Source organism: Pavona decussata, unplaced genomic scaffold (assembly GCF_977016875.1).
Source record: "Pavona decussata unplaced genomic scaffold, jaPavDecu1.1 SCAFFOLD_217, whole genome shotgun sequence".
Taxonomy (NCBI): domain Eukaryota; kingdom Metazoa; phylum Cnidaria; class Anthozoa; order Scleractinia; family Agariciidae; genus Pavona; species Pavona decussata.
Genome location: NW_028145622.1, coordinates 1,300,599 through 1,318,667, shown reverse-complemented (window position 1 = coordinate 1,318,667; position 18,069 = coordinate 1,300,599). Strand labels below are relative to the sequence as shown.

At 39.3% G+C, this 18,069-nt stretch overlaps 1 protein-coding gene across 14 annotated transcripts in view; it reads left to right on the top strand.

The window, feature by feature from the left end:
* Positions 1 to 12,496, top strand: part of LOC146459743 (scavenger receptor cysteine-rich domain-containing protein DMBT1-like) — a 30,353-nt gene extending 17,857 nt beyond the window's left edge. For 6 of the 14 annotated variants that reach the window (XM_085089149.1, XM_085089150.1, XM_085089151.1 and 3 more), the window contains exons 6-15: positions 297 to 453; positions 1,050 to 1,222; positions 6,039 to 6,374; positions 6,519 to 6,836; positions 7,080 to 7,415; positions 7,683 to 8,000; positions 8,149 to 8,466; positions 8,710 to 9,024; positions 9,951 to 10,268; positions 10,423 to 12,496. In XM_085089149.1, coding sequence (XP_084945275.1) covers positions 297 to 453; positions 1,050 to 1,222; positions 6,039 to 6,374; positions 6,519 to 6,836; positions 7,080 to 7,415; positions 7,683 to 8,000; positions 8,149 to 8,466; positions 8,710 to 9,024; positions 9,951 to 10,268; positions 10,423 to 10,754 — 2,921 coding nt within the window. In that variant the 3' untranslated portion in view covers positions 10,755 to 12,496. The remainder of the gene's footprint in view (positions 1 to 296; positions 454 to 1,049; positions 1,223 to 6,038; positions 6,375 to 6,518; positions 6,837 to 7,079; positions 7,416 to 7,682; positions 8,001 to 8,148; positions 8,467 to 8,709; positions 9,025 to 9,950; positions 10,269 to 10,422) is intronic. The other 8 variants (XM_085089152.1, XM_085089157.1, XM_085089155.1 and 5 more) reach the window with 8 other exon arrangements.
* Positions 12,497 to 18,069: the final 5,573 nt, after the last annotated feature.

The window sequence follows — 18,069 nt, the reverse complement described above, 5'->3', positions numbered from 1 at the left end:
TACCTGACCGTTGCATAACTTCGATACATGTGAGAAAGCAAGCTAGAGGTTAGCAACTGAGGAAACGCGGAAAATTTATTTAATTCAACCTACCAAAGGTAGCAATCTACGCTTCAACAGAAGCAGTGATTACTTTTCATATCCCCGAGAAACCAATCGTGTAAAAATGTGATTCATGCGGGAACGCAATGAGATAAGAAACGCACGCTTCCTCGAGACCTGCAAGTTCACGTTCTCGAACAATTTTGTGCCCAGACAACCACAGCTTATTTTATTTCTTTTGATTACTTTTAAAGGTTGCGGTTCTGTTGTAAACAACACGCTGAGAAGTCCTGGATATCCAAACTCTTATCCAAACGGAATGGACTGCGTTTACCGGATAAATATTCCTAACGGGAAAGAGTTGAGCATTTACTTTAACTATTTCTCTTTGGAGAGCTCTTCAACTTGTAGGTAGGAACGAAACTCTGCATAATTGTTGGTTAACCAAGATAATTTTACCTTTCAATTTAATCCAATTAATGTAATCATTGTGTCAAAGGGTTTGAATGTTTGAAATGTACTTCATAAGATTTGAGAGTTACTGCATCAAACAACGAAATTTTCCCACTCTGAACCTTGGTGGGCAGTTAGTTTTAACGTTTACCATTATTTAATTGCCTTGTCGGTGGTTGATACAACTTTCTTTGGCAAAGTTTTCCCTGTTTTGTTTGGCAGATAATAATTTTGTTACATATTTCTCCATCCCCATGTTCCACTAAGATGCGCAATAGGCCAAAATGAACAAGAGACTGCGAAACGCAAAAAGTTTAATATTACCCCGTGGTAAAGTTGCATACATTCCTTGGCGTATATGATAGTTTACGCTTTGGAAATGCTAATCTGAGACGATTAAGGGCCAGCCATGAGAATGAATGATGTAAGAAATCTGGTTCTCTCTTTTTGTTGGATAAGACATCCTGTTTATTAGGTTTAGTCCCTTCGCAAAGCTCATTCATCACAACTATACATTCTAGCTTTCTGTTTTTGTTTTTCTTTTCTTTTTGTAGATACGACTATTTGAGGATTACCAATGACAGAAACCAGAACATTGGCAAATATTGCGGTCAGAAATCTGGAAAAAGTGTTGTTGTAAATGGGAGCTATGCTGGGATATCTTTCCATTCAGACGGGAGTTTGCAGTATAAAGGATACGACTTGCATTTTTCATTTGTTTCTCCCGGTAAGTACAGTAAAGTTGTCACTTAACTTTGTTATCCCTAATCTAGAAATGTTAGTCTGGAGAAAATGTTCTCTTATATTTTCCTCCGCTAAGGACCAAGTGTTTGGTGAACATGAAGCAGTCTATGTAGATTTTATGTACAATACTGTACTATAAATCCATCATTTGCCTTTACGTAACTTCTTCGGATCAGATCGGACGGTGAAGGCGTTCTTCGACTGATACTCCTTGTTTATTGAATGTACCTTTTATTTTACCATTATTGAGCTATGTTATCAGACCATCGCAAAACTCTGATACTTGCAAGAAAACGAGTTAATCAGTTTTGATAACCGAAGCTTACGTTTACATTTTGAAGGTAAAAGGAAGCAAAAAGGAAGTGATTATTACATCTACCGTTTGTACTCATCCCTTTAGTGTTGTCTAGGATTGTAGTATTCAATTGTTACTTAACTTTCCATATTCTTACAACTTGGCTTTCCACAATCGTTCGCTTCTTCTCAGTTACAGTCACCACATGTTTGCCATTAATAAATATGGTAAACAAATACACAATCTTAAAATACTAACCACGGCATCCTAGTCCTTTTTCACTGTTTATCCGTTGGAATTCTTGAATGTGGGTAATCTTCGTCCCTCCATTGCCCTGTATTTAAATGGGTATTTTGTAGTGTTCTCTGCGGGTAGGTACAGCGAATTCCCTTCTTCGTCAGAGCCTCAAGGTTACCCTATACCTTCAGAGGTGTCTCGCGTTTAGGCGATGTAGTGCGTCCAGTTTAAAAAGTAGATACCTAAACCCCTATATCAAATTAAAACTTATAGAGCTGGCTATCAAACTATACCAAGAATTTTGAAATAAAAATGAATTGTCGAATTTTTCACGACCTCTAAATGCGAGCGTCCGAATCACCTTTTTAAAGCTACAAGTCAAAGCGAATTTTGTTTTTCGCTTACTTAATTTGTTCCTCAGTTTCCGGACCCAAAGCGCTAAAAAAACGTGTCTGCGTTTTGCCATATTCAATCGCAATGAAAAGTTATAGCGCATTTTCGAAAAAGGATGAAAAAAATGTGGAGTGATCGTACAAAAATCGCTCTCGGAGAAAAAATATTTCGAAAGCAAAAATTCGCAGACACAGTTTTTGTTGTTTATATGTTAAACTAGCTACTGTCCAAATTTGAAGGCAAACGAACAAATTCCTCCTCCAAGTGAAAAAATTGATTCAAGAAAACAGCGCTAAAAGTTTTGGCAATTCATTTTATTTCAAAATTCTTGGTTTAGTTTGATAGTCAGCTCTATAAGCTTTAATTTGATATAAGGGTTCATGCAGTTATCTACATTTTAAACCGTACGCGCTACATCGCTTGGACGCGAGACACCTCTGAAGACACCTCTGAAGGTATAAGGTAACCTTAAGAAACACAACGTGGATGTCAATGGCATTTTCTGGGGACTGTAGGTAATTTGCTTGAATGAAACTTCGCTGATGTACAGTCTCTAGTGTCGGGTCTACGTGACTTCTAATCATGAGAAATTGCCATACAGACCTTTTCTTGCAGGACTACATCTGGGCCTAGTGCCTATTCTTATATACAATTGGGATATCGTAAATAGCCATGAATTGTACACGTGGCCGATTGATAGGCCTGCAAACTCTATCTTGTGGGCATCTCAGCCATTTTTCTGCAAATTATCTAATGTAAGCTCAGTTTTACGTACCCCGTTTAAATTTGCAGGCCTATTCTCTAGGTAGACATTTTCCAAGTCCTTAATTCGTTCTCAAGAAAATTAAGACATGCCGGTCTCTAGTTATTTACTGGAAAAAATGAGGGGGTGGTCTATCTTATGAAGATTTAACCAGAACATCGTGAGACTTCAGGAGCGTTATATTTTTCTAAAAGTCATCACATTGACATGCACGATATATGTAAATTAGGTCACATGACCTGTTTCGGCCGCAACATTCATGCAAACTTTCCAGCAAAAATGGCACCACTTTTTATGCATCTTGGAGGTTGCCCGTAGTTTTAAAACTTTGCGAGTATTAGGCACTTCATTTCTTCATTTATCGGCCGCGTAATCGGAGGCTCTGTTTCAGCCTTCAAACTGCTGGCAGCCTTAACATTTACCCGGCTATACTTCAGTGTTAACAAGCCCATAGCCCACAGGCCATAGCTTGCACGCGAGAGTTTCGATCTTGAAACCCCCCCCCCCCCCCCCCCAAAAAAAAAAAAAAAAAAAAAAAAAACGAGAAGTGGAAGCAATTTACAATAATCATTTGCATAATTTTTGATTTCAAAAAGTTTGGAATTGCGCACTTTGAAAATTGAGAGTTGAAATAAGACAATCGGTCTTGCCCGGCAGCAAGTTGCGAAATATAGATAGCGCATTCGCTTCATCCAACATAGAATACCATAAAGAAATTAAAATAATAGAAGGACCGTCCCCTGTAATTTTTTTCTGTTTAGCTTTGCATGCTAAGAAAATACTGCACGTTGGCGGGTAAAGTTTTAAGGCACCCAAATGAGCGAAAATAATAATGATAACATCAATAATAATAATAAGAAGAAGAAGAAGAAGAAGAGGAAGAAGAATTTATTACTTCTAGAGAGCTATTTATATTGACAAGTCAATAGCGCTTTACAATCAATGTCTCTAAATATTAAAATTTTCTCTAAATATTAAAAAAGTTTGGAATAGCGCACTTTGAAAATTGAGAGTTGAAATAAGATAATCGGTCTTGGCAGTCAGCAAGTTGCGAAATATGGATAGCGCATTCGCTTTATCGAACAGAGAATACCATAAAAAATTAAAATAATAGAAGAAACGTCCCCTGTAATTTTTTTCTGTTTAGCTTTGCATGCTAAGAAAATACTGCACGTTGGCGGGTAAAGTTTTAAGGCACCCAAATGAGCGAAAATAATAATGATAACATTAATAATAATAATAATAATAATAATAATAATAATAATAATAATAATAATAGATAGATAGATACGTAGATAGATAGATACGTTTATTAAGACACTACATGGCAGTATAAACTGAATTGCGTAGAGAAAAAAAAATTACAGACTATTTACAAATGTATATATCTTTAATAATAATATAATAATAATAATAATAATAATAATAATTTATTACTTCTAGAGAGCTATTTACAATAACAAGTCAATAGCGCTTTACAATCAATGTCTCTAAATATTAAAATTTCAACCAATTCAACGTCGACCGAAATTTTTTTTTCAGAATGTGACGCCACATTCCTCAAAGAAAGCTGTCTTGTCCACCTTCTCTCTTGTTGTAATAAGGTGCGAACCAACGACTCACGAGAGCTTTCGCTGTGTAGAAATCGGCCAAATTTGGCGAAAGGTAGAGGACCAGAAACCAGCAGTGCAAATGCACTGTATAACCAAGCATCCAGGATTTCGATGCAATTGCCTTAATGTGTGGGTTCTTAAAACTGCGTATTACGCATTCCGGCAACAGCATGGCGCAGACAATCGTACAGGACATGAATTTGTTTACTTTGTACACTCATCACATTACCTTTCTCTGTGAACAGCACACTGTAAAATCACAAAGTTAATAGGGAATCGCACAGTTATCAGTTATTCCTTTTGTCTCTTGTAGGAAATTTCGTTACATTGCCTACAGACAACTCTTTCGTTGGTGTCGGGGACTATCTCGGCAGAAATGTGATGGTTGCGCTCCTGTCCTGTGAGGTCAACAAAATACGGAGTACATTTCTAGCGGATTTTGGTTCTTCGTACACGAAGTTAACGCCACCAAACATACGAAAAAGACGGAAAAAACCTTATTCATTTATTTATTTATTTATTTATTTATTACAGATTGCCCTCATTTTATGCCGTTTTTGAGTTCGATTCCAACTTTCAGGTTTCTTCGGTATGTCGACACATTAGAGAGGTGCATGTCAAAAAAATGATAAATGTGAAAGTGTCTATTCATAAATACAAGAACAATTTACAAGCGTCTCTTACTCTCTTGGCGTTATTTCCGAAGCGATTGCGAATTTTGATATAGCTCTACTCTCTCGTGACCTCTTACTAGATTTCCCAGCCGTCTGCTCTGTTTCCTCGCTTTCCATTGTTCGCTTACGCATTTCTGACAAGGCTTTCTGCTGTGGCGTTTGTTGAATTGTCGGTACAGCACTGGGAATTAAATCCGTCTACTTTTTAAAACCCATTTCTCATATATATACACCCTCGAAGCAGTCCGATGGGAAACGTGCGCCACAAATTACTGAATGTTTTGTCGGCTCTATAAAATCATCCCGCTTCAAGACTTGAACAAATTTAATCCACTGTCGCCTTGACTGAAGTCTCTTGGAAACTTACACGTGGAATATCCTGTTTTGTTTGAATGCCACAAAACTGGACGACACAGCGCTTTACCATGTTGGAATAAGAGAATAAATGAATATTTGCTGGAATTTATGTAGACATCGTGCGTATTACAAAAGGTCGGGAAGGGAGAATGTTTACTTCCTGTCAGGAGAGATCCACTCGTGACGTCACGGAAAGATGGCGTAATCAAAATGGCGGGCGCTTCGAATTTGCACCGGCCTTTTCCAACTGAAAACGCGCTCGTTTTAAATAAGGAGTTACAGATTCCGCATGCTGAAAATGTGTACTTTATGACTATGTGACCAGAAAAATTCGCGTTTTGGAGGTTTACATGCCCTTTAATCATCTTATTATAAAATTGGGAAACGTTTAGATAAAAACAATGGGCCCCAAGAGAACACCTCATTTTGGTAAAGAAAGAAGCTAATAAACCTCTTTTATCCGACAGGGCGATCGGTAAGTACAGTGCGATTGGTGAGTACGAGTGATGATGGTCATTTGTCATCCAAAGGCCGAGTGGAATTGTTCCACAATGGCACCTGGGGAACAGTATGTGATGACGACTGGGACTTAAAAGACGCCAACGTAGTCTGCCGTCAGCTTGGGTTTGCAGGAGCTGTGGCAGCAAACACGTCCGCGGCTTTTGGGGAAGGAAAAGGACAGATATGGATGGATGACGTACTGTGTACAGGAGATGAGAGTTCCCTAACAGAATGTGGGCACAATGGATGGGGAATTGAGAATTGTGGTCACAATGAAGATGCCGGTGTAATGTGTAATACAGGTGATTAGAAATATCTCTTAGTGCTTGTGGGAGACATTTATAGTAGTACGGCGTTTTCAGTTTAGTCTCTTATGAAATGTTCCATAAACCTAGAAAAGACTGTTTGGGTAAAGAAAGAAAAAAAAAACCTTTTTTATCCTATAGTGCGATTGGTGGGCAAAAATAATAATGGTCACGTGGCATCAAAAGGCCGAGTGGAAGTGTTCTACAATGGCACCTGGGGAACAGTATGTGATGACTACTGGGACTTAAAAGACGCCAACGTAGTTTGCCGTCAGCTTGGGTTTGTGGGAGCTGTGGCAGCAAACACATCTGCAGCTTTCGGGAGAGGACAAGGACAGATATGGATGGATAACGTACGGTGTACAGGAGATGAGAGTTCCTTAACAAAATGTGACCACAATGGATGGGGAATAGAGAACTGTGATCACGGTGAAGATGCCGGTGTAATGTGTACTACAGGTGATTAGAAATATATCTTATAATTAATGCTGGTCGGAGTAGCCTTCTACGCAGTCGTTTTTAGGGAAGGAGGTAACACGAGTCCCCTAAAATCGACAGCGTGGGAGGTTATGGTCGGAGATATATTGGGTTATTCAGTAATACAGCGGTTTTCAATTTAGTCTGTTATGAAAAGTTTCTTCAACCTAGAAAAGACCATGTTTGGGTAAAGAAAGAAGCTAATAAACCTCTTTTATCCGACAGGGCGATCACTAAGTACAGTGCGATTGGTAGAAAAAAATTATGATGATCACGTGGCATCCAAAGGGCGAGTGGAAGTGTTCTACAATGGAATCTGGGGAACAGTATGTGATGACGACTGGGACTTAAAAGACGCCAACGTAGTTTGCCGTCAGCTTGGGTTTGCAAGAGCTGTGGCAGCAAACACGTCTGCAGCTTTCGGGGCAGGAGAAGGACAGATATGGATGGATGACGTAAGGTGTACAGGAGATGAGAGTTCATTAACAGAATGTGACCACAATGGATGGGGAAAAGAGAACTGTAATCACGGTGAAGACGCCGGTGTTATGTGTACTACAGGTAACTAGAAATATATCTTATAATTAATGCTGGTCGGAGTAGCCTCGCACGCAGACGTTTTTTGGGGAGGAGATAATACGAGTCCCCTGGAAACGACTGCGAGGGGGGGCTAGATCGGAAATATATTAATCTATTCAGTAGTACTGCGGTTTTCAATTAAGTCTGTTATGAAGGGTTTCATCAACCAAGAAAAGGAGTGTTGCTTGTACTAAGAAGTGACCTTATTAAGGTAAAGAAACAAAATAAGAAACCTCTTTTATCCGACAGTGCGACTGGTGGGCAATAATGATGATGGTGATGTGGAATCCAAAGGCCGAGTGGAAGTGTTCTACAATGGCACCTGGGGAACAGTATGTGATGACTACTGGGACTTAAAAGACGCCAACGTAGTTTGCCGTCAGCTTGGGTTTGCAGGAGCTGTGGCAGCAAACACGTCTACAGCTTTCGGGAGAGGACAAGGACAGATATGGATGGATGACGTACGGTGTACAGGAGATGAGAGTTCATTAACAGAATGTGACCACAATGGATGGGGAAAAGAGAACTGTGATCACAATGAAGATGCCGGTGTAATGTGTACTTCAGGTGATTAGAAATATATCTTAGTGCTAGTCGGAGGCATTTACAGTAGTACAGCGGTTTTCAATTTAGTCTCTTATGAAATGTTACATCAACCTTGAAAAGAATTTGATTAGGTAAAGAAAGAAAATAAGAAACCATTTTTATCCGGCAGTGCGATTGGTGGGTACGACTAGTCATAGTGATGTGGCATCCAAAGGCCGAGTGGAAGTGTTGTACAATGGAATCTGGGGAACAGTATGTGATGACGACTGGGACTTAAAAGACGCCAACGTAGTTTGTCGTCAGCTTGGGTTTGTAGGAGCAGTGGCAGCAAACACGTCTGCAGCTTTCGGGAGAGGACAAGGACAGATATGGATGGATGACGTACGGTGTACAGGAGATGAGAGTTCCTTAACGGAATGTGGGCACAATGGATGGGGAATAGAGAACTGTGATCACAGTGAAGATGCCAGTGTTATGTGTACTACAGGTGATTAGAAATATATCTTATAATTAATGCTGGTCGGAGTAGCCTCGCACGAAGACGTTTTTTGGGGAGGAGATAATACGAGTCCCCTGAAAACGACTGCGAGGGGGGCTAGATCGGAAATATATTAATCTATTCAGTAGTACTGCGGTTTTCAATTTAGTCTGTTATGAAGGGTTTCATCAACCTAGAAAAGGCCATGTTTTGGTAAAGAAAGAAAATAAGAAACCTCTTTAAAACCGACAGTGCGACTGGTGGACAGAAATGATGGTGATGTGGCATCCAAAGGTCGAGTGGAAGTGTTCTACAATGGCACCTGGGGAACAGTATGTGATGACTACTGGGACTTAAAAGACGCCAACGTAGTTTGCCGTCAGCTTGGGTTGGCAGGAGCTGTGGCAGCAAACACGTCTGCAGCTTTCGGGGAAGGAGAAGGACAGATATGGATGGATGACGTAAGGTGTACAGGAGATGAGAGTTCCTTAACACAATGTGGGCACAGAGGATGGGGAATAGAGAACTGTAATCACGGTGAAGATGCCGGTGCAGTTTGTACTACTGGTAATGACAACAATTTTTTAGACATAGTACGACTAGATATGGATGTTATTTGTATTAGCTTGTCTTTAACTGATGCCAGACGCAATCGAGAACACTGTTGTGATAGATTACCATTCTAACAACATTTGGAATAGCACGTTAGATTTAGTTAAAATGGAAAGGTCTCGCGACACAGTGATAACATTTAGAAAGCGAAATAAATATAAAAGAGGACTAGATGATAACAAATTAAAAATAAGGAAACGTCAATTCTCAACTGTTCTTTTCTTTTCGTTTTAACGGGAAGACACGTCAGCCGCAAGCAGACTAATTTGGCACCCAAATCAGAAAAAAAGCCGGTTTGAGCTGTTTCCAGGAGAATGTGACGCCATATTGGTCAACCCTGCAGGGGTTACCTCACTTGTCTGTCCTAGGTTTAACAAATACGAAAGAAGAGAGTAAAAAATGAATTGTTATGTTTTTGTTATGATATCTTGTTTTTTATTGGGTAATTTCTTTTCATCCCTAATCCGAAGAATAATGTCAGCAAAGATCACCCTGTAAAGCGAGTTAGTTTGTTGCCAGTATGAAGCGATAAAATAGAACCATCACTTTCGTTTAATCTCTGACCAAGAACAGCTTCATAAGCCAATAAAACACCTCCTTGAGGTAAAGAAAGAAAATGGTAAATCTCTTCTATGGAATCCGGCTCACTTTATCTATATAAGCGGATGGGGAATATAGAGTTGTGCTCACCATGAGGATGCCGGTGTAATGTGCTCAAGAGGTCATCATGATTACATATCAGCGGAACTTCTGCGCATGTTATTTTTATCTAGTAATAGAGTAATTTTCATTTAGACAGGTATGGATGGAGTGTTGCATAGCCCACGAAAACAACTTGTTTAGTTAAAGGAAGAAAATGATAATCCTCTTTTATCTTGTAGTACGATTGGTAGGTTCGAGTGATGATGGTGATGTTGCATCCAAAGGCCGAGTGGAAGTGTTCTACAATGGAATCTGGGGAACAGTATGTGATGACTACTGGGATATAAACGACGCCAACGTGGTTTGCCGTCAGCTGGGGTTTCCAGGAGCTGTGACAGCACACACGTATGCAGCTTTCGGGGAAGGAGAAGGACAGATTTGGATGGATGACGTACGGTGTACAGGAGATGAGACTTCCTTAACAGAATGTGGGCACAGGGGATGGGGAATAGAAAACTGCGGTCATAGTGAAGATGCCGGTGTAGTGTGTACTACAGGTGATAATAATTACATTTCAGTAGTACTTCCACGCATGTTATTTTGATCCAGTAATATAGCGACTTTAAATTTAGTCTGCTATCGAGTGTTACACAAACCAATAGAACACCTTGGGATAAAGGAAGAAAGTAATAAACCTCTTTTGTCCTTCAGTTCGATTGGTAGGTACGATTGTTGATGGTGATGTGGCGTCCAAAGGCAGAGTGGAAGTGTTCTACAATGGAATCTGGGGAACAGTATGTGATGACGAGTGGGACATGAAAGACGCCAACGTAGTTTGCCGTCAGCTTGGGTTTGCAGAAGCTGTGGGAGCAAAGACGTCCGCATATTTTGGGGAAGGAGAAGGTCAGATATGGATGGATAACGTACGGTGTACAGGAGATGAGAGTTCCTTAACTGAATGTAGGCACAACGGATGGGGAATAGAGAACTGTGATCACGATGAAGATGCCGGTGTGTTGTGTCTTAAAAATGGTAATAACTAGATCTTAGCTGTGGTCCAAGACATATCATCGTAGGTAATCGCAGATTAGTAAATAGTTTTCGATTTCTGAATGAGTACCATCACATAGGTTGACCATCACATGGGATGACTGTAAGATTTTAACTACGCATTAAAATAGATTTTATCCACCGTACGGGAAAAGATCGCAGCTGTACATTTTACCACAAAACTTTGCGAACCTAACACAGCCAATAGGAAGCCGTATTATTTTTTGGCGAAATTCGTCTCTGTACTAGCAACAACGCTGTGCTAGGCTTGAAGTTTTTAGAACTTTTCTGTATTTTGGGGGGGTTTTCGTGGCTAAGAATGGTAATTGTGCCAGTGGCCATCTCTTATTCTACGGTGGATTACATGTGATGGTGTAATACGTTACATTTTTTTTTTTTTTTGCTTCAGTGTTCCGCGCAATGGCTTAGGATATTTGACTCTTTTTACAAACTCCGTTCACAAGAGTTCTAGAATCAAATTAAGAAAACTATTCTAAGGCGTCTTACCGGGAGTCGAACCCATCAGCTCACAGCTGGCTAAATGTCCTACCACTGAGCCATAGGGGACTTACAGTGAGTGACGCCATATAACTAGGTTTAAATGTGACACATGTACTGCTGATCAGCAGGGCTCAAGTATGTGAACAGTAAAGCGGTGAGCGCACAGCGATCGCGTTGCCTTGTGGATTAAATTGTCAAGATGGCGGCGAAGCGACAGAAAGTTCGTAAGTTACGTGTTCTTTCAAGGATGAAAAGATTGGTGTTATTCTCTTGCTTTCTTCAGTTACAAGATTTATTACTTACTTGCATGGTATTTATGTTAAAATCGTTAACAAAACAGCTGAAACAAGGGACACGAGATCTATCCTCGCAGAGCATGCAATTTGAACCGGTTTTCTTGTGAGTTATAATATCAAAAGCATTGCCAATTGATCAATGAAAACGCTTTACAGTGTTTCTAGAAAGTTTGTCTAAGGCCAAAGTTTGAACTTTCCAAACGCTCCCAACGCTTTACTGCATTTTTGGAGTCTTGAATCCGACGTGTTTTGTCGGTAAAAGTGGCCTGCACCAGAATTGTCAGTTGCATAAACGGGGCAATAGCGGGGATAGTTCTCTTTATTAACGGTAAGGGTGCTGTCCATGGTTAAATTAATTTACATTTTTAGATGGGGATAAACAGTTTCATGTTTAAGTTTGTATTACAACTGTTCTGTGTCTGATTTTCATGATTTTCAATGCTGGAAAATATACACACTTTGAATGATCCGTGACTTTTAACCTCAGGTATATTTTGGTATACAAAACACGGATTGCCAAAAAGGCCATGAACAATGCTATTGAGCATTTTACTTTCCATGCATGTTCTTCAAGCTATTTCAAAATTGAATTTAGATTTGCATGTCAAAATATATAACTATTGATACAAGTACTGTGTTTACTCTATGAATCCATGAACCTGTAGCACAAAGGAGATGTGATGGCCATGTGCAAAATGATTTAGGTCAGTTAATAAGAGAATATGATTTGTTCCGCAATAATAAATTGTTGTTAATGAATCTAAAAAACAATACAAATTACATTCACTATGATATTTTTTGGCATATTTGGAGGTTATCAGAGGTTGCTCAATAGTATCATCACAAGTATATAAGTCTAGTTAGACTACGTGATGGCAGATTGTCATAAGATTTGTGTAAGCCTAAGGGACATACCAATAAAATTGTTTGGAAACGTCGTTGAATTGTACTCAGTACCATTTCAAAAACTCATAAATAATTCATAAGCTCATGGACCTATCAAATGGTCAATGAAACATCACGTGCAGTGGTTTTAAAACCCGATAAAACCTCCTCCTTATTAGTATGCGGTGTTTAATGTTTTTCTCGTATGCTAATTTCCAACATCATTGTTATGAACTCTGTTGACACACGCTTTTCCAGGAATGTTTTTGAAGCCGTTCAAAAAACTCGCAGCGCGTGTTTTATCGGGTCTAAAACCACTAGGCTGGGCCTCGTGGTTTTAAATCCCGATAAAACACTGCTGCTCGTGTTTAAACATTACATAACATTGTGTAATGTTGTAATACACACAGCACAGACCTAAACAACCTGGCTGTCCAGTCGAACAGTGCTGTCAACTTGCTCGGCCCGCTTATAACAGACAATTATCGTCGGAGACATCATCGTCGTCAGAATTGTAAAAAGCGCTAAAATACAAAGCAATGTATGGCATTCAGTTTCTCAAATTGAAGCTTATTTATTTCTGAAAAAATGCATGGTTACCCCTAATTTTCTTTTCGTATTCCAATAACCCTTGCCAAGATCTGCTTTTCCCGCCTACTTATAAACCACACAAAAATATCTCTGTTTTAGCAGACATCGCCGTTAAGAAATTCGACGGTCTCGGACTATCTGAATATTCGCAGAACAGATGCGTAGTAGCAAAAGTAGGCACCACCCTTAAGAAACTTTGAACACTGAGCTTTTTTCGACCCGGAGGGTGGAATTTGGGCATTTCAACCTTCAAGAGCTCAATAGTCCAGAGAATTACCCAGGGAGGGTGTGTGTGTGTGTGGGGAGGAGGAGGAGGGGTGGGGGGGGGGGGGGGGGCGGCGGAGGGGGTTAAGTTTCGAATTGATCGATGTATTTACCTAACCTAGATGGAAATTAAAGGAAAAGACAAGAAAGTACCAATGTTGGGAGAGACTGGAAAACAAATCTAATATCGTTCTACCTTACTGTAACGTATGGAGAAACTTCACAAGACACTGAAAGGTTACGAAAGCGTGGATAAGGACAGTGGACGGCGGATTATAGATGACAATGTACATACTCTTATCCCTTTAAAACTTGGTTTTCGCAAACTGAGCAACGTCTGTTTTGATGATCATACCGTAGAATTCCGAATGTAACGTTGATTTTTTTATCTTCCTATTGAACTGCGAAAGTAACGCTCTTCCCCCCCCCCCCCCCCTACCCTTCAAAGTAGCGGCCCTCCGAAAATGACAACTCAACAACAATAAAATACCGTATTGTAGTTGATGTAACGTTTCAAGTAGTACTTTTTGACTTTATAATACCATTCTACAAATATGTTGTCTCTATTTCGATTGACTTGCAATGCGATTAAGGTATTGACTGGAACACGAAAAATGTCTTCTCTTTCTTATTTACAATGAAAATCGCCAATAGGCTCGTGCCCTCGATCGTAATTACCGTTCAATTTGTATCAGCATTGCATTAGTTAATGTAGAACCACCTTCCAGATTTAAAGAAGTCACTGAATTCGAACAGAAACTCTCTGCTCTCAAACGTAATGCGGATGGAAAAGCCTAAGTGTAGGACTAAACCACGAGCAGAATCATTTGTGATTTTATTTTAAGCCTTACTGCATCCTGCTGAAAACTAGCTGTATGTGTCAACAGAGTCAAATGATACAGTAGTTAGTTACGGTACAATACGAACATTATTCTCACTATACAGTACGATCATTTGGGGTATTTTTTTTTCGTTCATGTGGGGATTTCATAACATGCATAAACGGAATAACCCTTTAATAAATTACAAATGTTTTTTAAACATCCGAAAGTAACGGCTACCCGAAAGTAGCGGCCCGTTTAGCCTGCCAAATCCGAAAGTAACGGTGGGCCGTTACTTTCGTAATTCTACGGTATACCTGATTTCTCCCTACCTCTTTCTATATTCTCCAGAGTTCAGTTCTGTAACACAATTTTGATGCAACGCCTCTCCTGTTTATTGGCACCTTAGAAATATGACTAGTTTGCTTACCATTCCAAAGTATCAGGTTTTTGTCAGATACCAATTGGTTAGCAGGATTCCAATGCATTTCCGGCAGAGTGGCTTTTTCCTGAAAGGATTCAGAAAAGTCAACAGGCCTTACGGAAAATGGCTGACATAATATTCTCTTTTTTACATTCAGATTAGCCCTACTAGCCTTGTTCAAGAACGAAGTTAGAAAGGCTAATTTGAATGCAAACAACAGAATTAGGGTCAGCCACTTTCGTAAGTAGTGTCTTGCTGTGTCTATGAAAGCAAATGTTCATATTTAGTCTAAAGCTTAGTATTTACGCATCGAAGCGAAATATTGAAGCTTTAAATCTCAGGAAAAATAATAGTCACTTACAAACGATGAATTGATTTCTCGATAATCCATGTAAATCGATATTAAACAACAACAAACATTTGATAAAATGTGCACTCAGCAAAATAAACATCCAAGATGGCGGTCCTTTAAAACATAAGGCACTCGGCTGCCCTGGTAACAAGCGTCTATGTAGACGTCACGAAAAGCTGTATTTTCTTTCTCGGCTGTTTTCCGGGTTTCAAAAATGCGACATATGCCCGCTAGCATTTTTGAAATATAAGATTTTCTTTCCAAGAGCAATGATTTCTTACATTAAACACAGCGACGCAATCCAGAGGCTTTCGAAGTTCCATGTCCTGACTATTTCGGCGATTGATCAATCTTCAGGGATAGGTCTTTCCACTCTGAGACCCATGCACAGAGATGTATTTTAATTGTAAAACGAAAATATATGTCATGGAGACAAGCCCATAAGTCAAAACAGCAACAAGACATATATTTTCGTTTTAAAACTAACATACTTCTCTGTGGGACTCAGAAGGGAAATATCTATCCCTGAAGATTGATCAAAGGCCAAGATAGTCAGGACATGGAGGTCAGACGGATTTCTAATACAAGACTTGCCAGAACGCTATAGTACGGTATTTTTTGTTTTGTTTCAAATGTTGATATGCTTTCTAACAGTGTAAGTGAGCTGATAGGCTTGCAGATAGGCCTTCGTCTTCGACGCCATTTTGACGAGTAGGCAAACAGTCTTGAAATAACAGTGTTTGTATGGAAATCCGGTGTGAAATAATTTTTATAAAACATCGTTTCTGAAAAATTCATGAATTGGAAACTTTTGGTACTAGGAAAAGGATTTTAAGAAAAAAGAAATGGAGGGATGTAGCTGTGCCAGAAGGCGTCCATTCGTGTTTTGAACTTTTCATACATTTGTCTGTATAGCAAACCAGCCGTGAACTGCTACTAAAAATAGTTCGCATGTTACACTCGGCAACGATTCGTGAAACTTGTGTCGCAAAAAAATTGCGAGACAAGTTGCAAGAAAAATTGTCTAGTGTAACAGCGCTTTTTCGTGCTTGCACGCACGCAATAAAATCGTTCTTTGTTTTGATAAAAGCAGACGATATTATTTTTGAAAAAAAATGGACAAGCACTTTGAGTTTGTAACAAGACATGTTTCGATCGTTCAACGATCATCATCAGTTGTGAGTTCGTGTACAGTTGTGCTTCGAATTTATGCTAGCAATGGCGTTACATATTTTGAAAAAAGCGGACAAAATTTAAACGCGCGAGACATGAAACAATACATTTCACAAAACTGAAAAAACAAAGAGAAACAGAGTATACAGCCAAACGCCGTTATTGCGGACTCTGTTTGGACCAAAATAGTGTCCGTATTACAGTGTCCTTAGTAAGCGGGTTAATTTTAAGGAAAATTATGGAGCGGGGCCAAGAAAACTGTCCTTAATAACCGGTGGCCGTATTAAGCGGGTGTCCGTAAAGCGGGGTTTCACTGTATAAACAACTAAAATAATTACAGCTATCACGAAATATTGTATGAATAAAAAAAATTAACCAACGAGACATTAACATATAAGAGAAATTACATCAGAACGAAAGAGTTAAAGGTCGGCATGTTTTGGCTGCTTATTTAACGTGGGATTTTCCCAGCAGAGATGAGCAGCTTCTTTTAAAATAAGCTTTAGTCTATTGGGTGCAGAATCTAAAATAGAAAAGCATCTGTTTGAACAAAGTTTGTGGCATGTCTCCGATTCTTGTAGATGTTGGAAAATGTGTGAGTTCCTGTCCCTACTCAGATGCTCGCACATGTGTGTTGAAAGATGCTGGCTGGTTTCGCCGAAGTAACAGGCATGACATCCTGCACAAGAAAATTGGTAGACAACAGGCGAACGGAGATCGAGAGGGACAGGATCCTTCACACGAAACATGCTACTGACTTTGTACGAATAAAAAAAAAATAACTTCTTCAACTTCAACTTTAATTTCAATATTAGTAAAATAACGTTAACGAGTTTACGTAATCTTTTCTGCGCTTCTGTAGTAAAGCCTTTTTTTTTCTTTTCAGATAACTTGAAATAATAAGATGTAACTGATGGCTGAACCTGAGCGCTATCAAATGGGCGGTTTTGAGTTCGACTGACGTATTGATTGATTTCTCAATACGTCAGTTCATTCATTTCATTCATCCACAGCTTTTAAGATAAACAATAAAATAAATAGATAAATAAATAATTCACTTTATTTAAATGTCAACGTATTTAGCGCAGAGCACTAATTGGGACTCTTTCCAAATTGAATTGGAATTTAGAAGTGTTGGTTTATGGGGAGAGGGGAAAACCGAAGACTCGAAGAAAAACCTCTCAGGGCAAGGACGAGAACCAACAACAAACTCAACCCACATATATCGCCGAGTCCAGGAATCGAACCCCGCCCACATTGGTGGGAGGTGAGTGCTCTCAGCACTGTGCCATCCCTGCTCCCCTCAAGATGCTTAAAATTATGATCTTTTTGAGCATGAACTGACCTTGATACTTTTGAGGCTGAAGATATCGAAATGTTCATTTATATCACTTATTTCTGTATTAAAATCATTTCAATACGGTTTACTGTCATTTTGATATATATTTGCGTCGCTAAGTTTTCGTATTTTGGGGTTGTTCCTTTTTCATCGCCGTTTGCATTTTTCTAGTGATGTTATTATTATTATTATTTACACGCGGCTCTTTTTCGCCACAGTAGAAATCAATCAAACCCTGTCCCACTACCGGTAGCTATAAATTTTAAGAAGTTGCGATGTTAAAAAATCCGCTGTGTTTGATAACGTTTAACCTCCTGCTCCAGTAGTCCTTATCTGTCCAAGCAAGCCGGCGATGAAGAAATCACGAATATGTCTTAAAGTGCACCTAAACTCCCAAGTGTTTTTCGATTAAATAATTCTACTTAAAATTACAAGCAACTATGCAAAAAAAAATGGATTTGCTTGAATCTACCATTTTCTGTATCCCGGCGAAGATTTGTGTTGCGGGCGCTAAATATTTTCTTTCTGTAGTCAAGCCTTTTCAGTGTATTCAGTGTATTGGCACAGTGTTTTGAATTTGATCCACCGAGTGTTTCCGGGAGTGGTTTGATTTCTGAGTTCCGCTTAAGAGAACGTCACGTTTCTTCCAAGAATGACAACGC